The following is a 6,136-nucleotide window of genomic DNA, read 5'->3' on the forward strand; positions in this document are numbered from 1 at the left end:
AATGTGACTGACGAGTCAGGTTATTCATTTAAAATTAAAAGAATGGATCTTAGTTAATTATGACATCTGACCTTTAAAAAAATGGATCTCAGTTAATTATGACATCTGACCTTTAAAAAAATTGGACCTTAGTTAATTCCAACATGTGACCTTGCAAAATGGATCTTACTTTGTTCTAAACATTTGACATTAAATTTTTTAAAAAGGATCCGGAAGTTGGAACCCCTGATGGATCGTTGCTTTAAAAATATCTAATAATCCATCACATTTTATTTCTCGTAGTCAGATTTTTCTGTCTCGCATAGAATCGATTCAGACAGACCTGGTCGGTGGCCAGCAGGCTAGCTTTTTCATTTTTCAGATACGATTAATAAATTAAAACTATTCTTCTTTATTCTAATAAATAATTCATTTGTTAATATTATCATCATTGCCTTCTTCTCCTGCATCATCTTCTCCTCCTCCTTATTTACTTCAAGGTTCAGTCTTTTTCTTGAAAGAGAGAGAGAGAGAGAGAGAGAGGCCCCTTCCATACCTTTATTTTCACCTCAGATCTCCATCGCCAGCTCAAATCTCTTTCCTCAAACCATCTCGAAGCTCCTTTGGCAGCTCCATTCCAGCTCCGCATTTTGAGAGAGCTCTTTGTTGTATGATCAGAACTCCATAGCTGGGCGTTGAAGCTCTTCCTCAGATCCTTCCTTATCACATCTTCTTCCGATTTCTGACCTCAACATGAAGGAGCTTTTGTCAGGTCTGCTGTCCGAAGGGAGGATGTGAATGCATGGCTAACGAGCTCTCTAAAGCAGAACAAAGGCCTCTAAATGCCATTGTTGGTTAAAGCGACATTAGGTGAGAGAGGACCGGCAAAATATGCACCAGTTCAGTCACTCGGGATAATTTCGAGCAGTTTTGGCAGACATTCCCTGCATTGTCTGCTAACAGGAACTTAGGCTAATCAGAAATATGGACTGCCTGAGCCTGATTGTGGCACCATGGAAGTTCCTCTGGAAACGCGCATTGATTTGCCTCTTCGTGAGGCTCGAAAGCTGGCCTCTCATCTTCCCTGTCAATGTAGAAGCTAAGGTTCTCAAGCGCGCAGCATCATCCAACTGTTGCCGCCATGGCTCCTTCAGTCCTGCCTCCAGCATTGCCGAATCTTGCCCCAAACATGTCTGCGTGCCACACAAAGACGAACTCTGTGTGATCAATGGAAAGCAGGGGGAGCACGGAATGGACGGAAACGGTGTATTACACGAAGGTGTGCATCCTCAGTATATACTCTCTGTGAATGGCGGGACCAATGTGGCTTCCCTTTTTACTCGACAGGGTCTGAAAAGGTTCAATCAGGATGCCATGATTGTTTGGGAGGTCAGACATCTTAATAACATTTCAAGTGTTATATGATTCTCTTGATCTACCTCCACGATTTTTGTTCATGGAAAATTGCATAGGTTCCTACAGTGATGAGTACATCATGGTTATCCATTAGATTAGCTTAGTTTGGGTTAGCCAGTCTGTTTACTGTGCTTGCCATGGAAGTAGTTCCTCATGGTTCACTATGCTCTGTTACAGAATTTTGCCCGTCATCAAGATACCATCTTCTGTGGCGTATTTGATGGCCACGGTCCAGATGGACACTTTGTTGCTCGAAACGTGCGTAACATGCTTCCTCAGACCCTGGCATCCTGCTGGCAGGACTTGCAGCATGCTGCTGAAGAGTCTACATCGTCTTCAGACGACAGTGAAACAGATTGTTCTCTTCGAACTCAGAGTGACTCTTTGGGTGTTGCGACTGCATGGAGAGAGGCAATCGTAAAGGCGTATAAAGTAATGGATAGGGACCTTCTTAATGATGAGCAAGTTGATTGTGTTTCTAGTGGCACTACTGCTGTGACCCTTGTCAAACATGTAAGAAGCATGGAAGCCAGTGTGTTGCCTTACATGTGCAATCATCTATCTAAGGTGACCACTGTCACCTCACCCCTATCTTTGAGTCATCTGGCTTTGTGTTCTTTTTCGATTTGCAGGGTAAGGACCTGTTTGTTGGAAATGTTGGCGATTCTCGGGCTGTTCTGGGTACAAGGGCTGATGATGGGACCCTTTTAGCATTACAACTTACTGTGGATTTGAAGCCGAATCTGCAGAGTATGCATAGCAGTAGCATCTGGATTGATAGGCTAGTCAATGCATGCCATGTGCTTGGTAGATCCGCATAGCTGCTTTTTGCTGTAGTAACTTTCTGATGCTTGCTCAGGTGAAGCTGATCGAATTCGACGCTGTAAAGGTCGAGTGTTTGCTTTGCGAAACGAGCCAGCAGTCCACAGGGTCTGGCTACCGCATCAGAATGCACCTGGTTTGGCAATGACTAGAGCATTGGGTGACTACTGTCTAAAGAACTATGGCGTAATATCAGAGCCTGAAGTCATGTATCGGCGTCTGACAAAGAAGGACAAGTTTGTTGTGCTTGCGACTGATGGGGTGAGATACTATAAATGCCAACAAAATCCATTGGTTGTCAAATGGCCATTCAAGCTCTTCGTATCTGATGTTCTAAGCAGTGGTTCTCTGTGTCATGTAGGTATGGGATGTTCTAAGCAATGAGCAAGTTGTGAAGATAGTGGCTTCAACAGCAGTAAAGTCCTATGCTGCAAGAGCTGTAGTCGAGTCCGCCGTGCTTGCATGGAGATCCAAACGTGCACTTGCAAGGATGGATGACAGTGCAGTTGTGTGTTTGTTTTTGGATGATTGACCATTTTAAAAGCTCTTTGCATAACACCGAAGGTGAAGAAGTATATCAGCTGGCTGACATGGAGGTTTATCAAGTGCATCTATTGTTGGTGACCCCTTTTGTATGGCAAGTTTTCTCCAGATGGCTTAGAAAGTAACAGCAGGGTGATCTCCCTCAGCTGGCTTCATGACAACGGTGAGGCCAAGTCTGCCACATTGCTCCCAAATAAGAAGGCGAAATCATGGGCCCATTCGGATAAACCAGTAGGGATGTGTGCCCCAATCAAAAGAACTAACAATCCTTTCAAGTGCATCTCTTGATTCTTTTAAACGTCAAAGAGATGCCAATTCTTTTCTTTTTGCTCTTTTACCATTTTAGAGGGCTTTGTTACAAACATCTTAGCCTACATTGTAAGGTTAAGATCCACAATTCTTTCATTCAGGTGGGTCAATAAAAATGATTTACTCATCAAAGCCACCCTATAACCCGAATGAATATTTTTGGCATACTTCATTCCTTATCCAATGGAGTATTCCTTGAAGAATGTCAAGAATTTGTGACTAAATGCAATGTTTCCATTGCTTGGAGTCCAGCGTGTCTCGTGCAATCATCACCTTGTTTGTGGGTTGCATTCACTTCTGAAAAGAAAGTGAGTTAGTAGAAGAAATTGGACTACTGTATGGGGTGCACTATTGCTATAAGTTTTCTAATAGGGGCTTTCAAGGCCTTCTCATCTAGATTGTGTCTAGATCGTGAATTGTGATGCGTTGATGTTGACAAAAGATTCAAATGGGATTGGTTGGGTCCATTGTTAGGTCTCTCTAGGGCTTTCCTTTCTTTCTCAACCTAAGGACGGTTAGCCTCGGGCTCAGACTGCTAATTTGATGCAAAAGGAAGGGACATTTGGTTGACATGTAGACAAGGGATTGGACCAGCAATTTTCACACAATGGATAGTTTTGGATTGGGGATATCTCCCGCCCAAGGGTAAAGTGCATGCCCAATCCACTAGGAGACAACCATTTTTGAATCAACGAATTGGACTTGTAGTTTTCGCACGATGGACAATTTTGGATGGGGGATATCCCTTGCCAAGGGGTAAAGGCATGCCCAATCCACTAGAAGATGCCCACCTTTATTCAAAAAGGTGCATAGCAACTGACAGGAATTGAACCTATGACCAATGAGGTGAATGCTTTGGGCCTTAACTAGTGGGCCAACCATAATTTGTTGTGTATTAGCTTGGATTGTATTGAGGGGGGCAGTGCTTTTTGCTTGATGTGTGATCGGCATAAGACTCTAGCTCTTAGGGTGGCCTTATTGAGATGGATTCTACAAAAAGACCGAGTTTGACAACCCTTTTTGGAATTTTATGAAGGCTTGTAGTTTTTCATTGCTTAGACTCTCTCTCTCTCTCTCTCTCTCTCTCTCTCTCTCTCTCTCTCTCTCTCTCTCTCTCTCTCTCTCTCTCTGCTTGTAAATTAAACTTTTGACCTTGCAAACATATTAAATGTACTAAATCACATTTTCATTGCAAACTCTTTGATTAAAGAACTTGTGAACTTGCACTTGTTTATATAGGGACCAATTTCAATAAAATAATTAGGACACTTTGCATCCTAGTGTACATTTTATGAACTTATACATCATTGCCTCCATAAAGAGCAAAAGAGAGTCTTTATGATTGGACTGCCCTTATGAGTGAGAAGAGTGTAGCCTTAAGCCCCCTTTGCTATTATGTGAGATGGGGCCAAGGGGTTAGTAGGATCTCATTCTCCCTACTCATCCCCACCACCCTTTTTTAATAGGAGAGAGAGAGAGAGAGAGAGAGAGAGAGAGAGAGAGAGAGAGAGAGTTGCATCCATAGCCTGATGAAGGAAAGTAAAATAAGAAAATAAATAGGTGTTTCTAATTCACAAACCAAGAGAGGCAAGGAGAAAAAGACGAGAGGAGGCTATCACATGGCATTATTCTTAGCAGCCCCAATGCAAGTGAAGGGGTGCTTTTATGACTACCAAGTGGCATACATTGGAGAACTCCCCAACCCCACAAAACCCACCTTCTCTATTTTTCTCTATCTTTAGTATCTCTCATTGTCACTCCTATTGATTTGAGCTCTCTCTCTCTCTCTCTCTCTCTCTCTCTCTCTCTCTCTCTCTCTCTCTCTCTCTCTCTCTCTCTCTCTCATTTGTCAAACTTCTACATGCATTCAAGGCTTGGTTGGCCTTTGTTTTTAACATTTTTCCCTTGCCCAACACCCCCTTCTCTCGTGCAATGGATTTGTGGGACTTCTATAGGCTTTCAGGGCTTGGTTGCTTCACTTTCCACATTTTCTTTCTCTTATATATGCATGTATACACCCACAAAATTAACATAAATATAAATATAACATAGTATACATGTAATATAAATATTTATACACATTAATATATATTAAATTGTATAATCATATAAATGTAGTGAAATATACATTATAACCATATAATTTTATTAAATATGTGCGTGTGTGTAGAAATGTGAGATATGATGACACTAGAATCAAGAGATCACTGAAATGTTGTGAGTTGGTCAAATAGATAGAAACTAGCACCTATGTCAAAGAATGAGAGAAAAGGATTGATAATGAATGCCATCAATGAAGGTGTACGAGCCTTTCAAAATGAACAAGATCTTTCCAATGTTGCCATTAACCTTGAGCAAGGATATGTATGAGTTGGCATGTCAAATGTACAAAATGCCCAATATTTGGATGAGGTCAACAATGTATCCCATGTTTCCAATGTGTGTTAATAGTTATCAAATGCAAATAAGTACATGAATGAAGGGATCCAATAATTCAATAAGAATATGCACACAAAGTTTGGCAAGCTAATAGTTATGCGACCACAAGGTTTAGTGACAAATTTCCTCCTACAACACCCTCCACCATTCCAAACACGATTCGAATCTGAGCCTCCCTTATCAAGCTAACTTGATTAGCATCATGGATCAACTTTTGAAATAGGTGAGCCATCAAGGTTGCAAGATTTTTATCAACCTATTGATATTCCAAGGTCTTATAAAGACTATGAAGTACATCCTTCATGTATGCAGCATGATTATGGTTATGGTTTTGGGCAACAACATGTTTGTTACTTTGATCATGATTTTTAAGCACTTGAGTCTTCTTTTGGATAGCAACATGTGTACATATATGGGTAGCAACACCCAAAAGATCATGCATCTACGTTTGGGTAGCAAGAGGATAATTATCACTCTTTTGGACATCATGATTATGATCACTACTCTTTGATGCATCATTCAAATGATTCAAGATTTTATAATCACAATTTGTATCGTGATGATGATCTCTAGCAACAGTCTACATTGGAACATCCTTTACATAGGGATCATTTTCAGGTACAACAGT

General features: G+C 41.2%; 1 protein-coding gene across 2 annotated transcripts; it reads left to right on the forward strand.

Annotated features, from left to right (window-relative positions):
- The first annotated feature begins 486 nt into the window (after nt 1–486).
- On the forward strand, nt 487–3,327 carry LOC148010807 (putative protein phosphatase 2C 33). Of its 2 annotated transcripts, none has more exons than XM_087671652.1 (5): nt 487–1,368; nt 1,573–1,908; nt 2,028–2,145; nt 2,255–2,478; nt 2,579–3,324. In XM_087671652.1, exons 1-5 carry the CDS (start codon nt 964–966, stop codon nt 2,747–2,749), a joined length of 1,254 nt encoding a protein of 417 aa, XP_087527778.1. In that variant the 5' UTR covers nt 487–963; the 3' UTR covers nt 2,750–3,324. The 2 variants fall into 2 exon arrangements, with proteins under 2 accessions (XP_087527778.1, XP_087527779.1); XM_087671653.1 differs by having other exon boundaries at nt 1,062–1,258; nt 2,579–3,327.
- Nucleotides 3,328–6,136: the final 2,809 nt, after the last annotated feature.

This window comes from Lygodium microphyllum, chromosome 29, assembly GCF_053477565.2.
Source record: "Lygodium microphyllum isolate KBCC chromosome 29, Lygodium_microphyllum_v1.1.10, whole genome shotgun sequence".
NCBI lineage: Eukaryota > Viridiplantae > Streptophyta > Polypodiopsida > Schizaeales > Lygodiaceae > Lygodium > Lygodium microphyllum.

Coding starts and splice junctions, on each gene's coding strand:
- LOC148010807 (XM_087671652.1), top strand. CDS start 964: ATGGACTGCCTGAGCCTGATTGTGGCACCATGGAAGTTCCTCTGGAAA. Junction 1,369..1,572: donor ATGCCATGATTGTTTGGGAG/GTCAGACATCTT, acceptor GCTCTGTTACAG/AATTTTGCCCGTCATCAAGA. Junction 1,909..2,027: donor CTGTGACCCTTGTCAAACAT/GTAAGAAGCATG, acceptor TTCGATTTGCAG/GGTAAGGACCTGTTTGTTGG.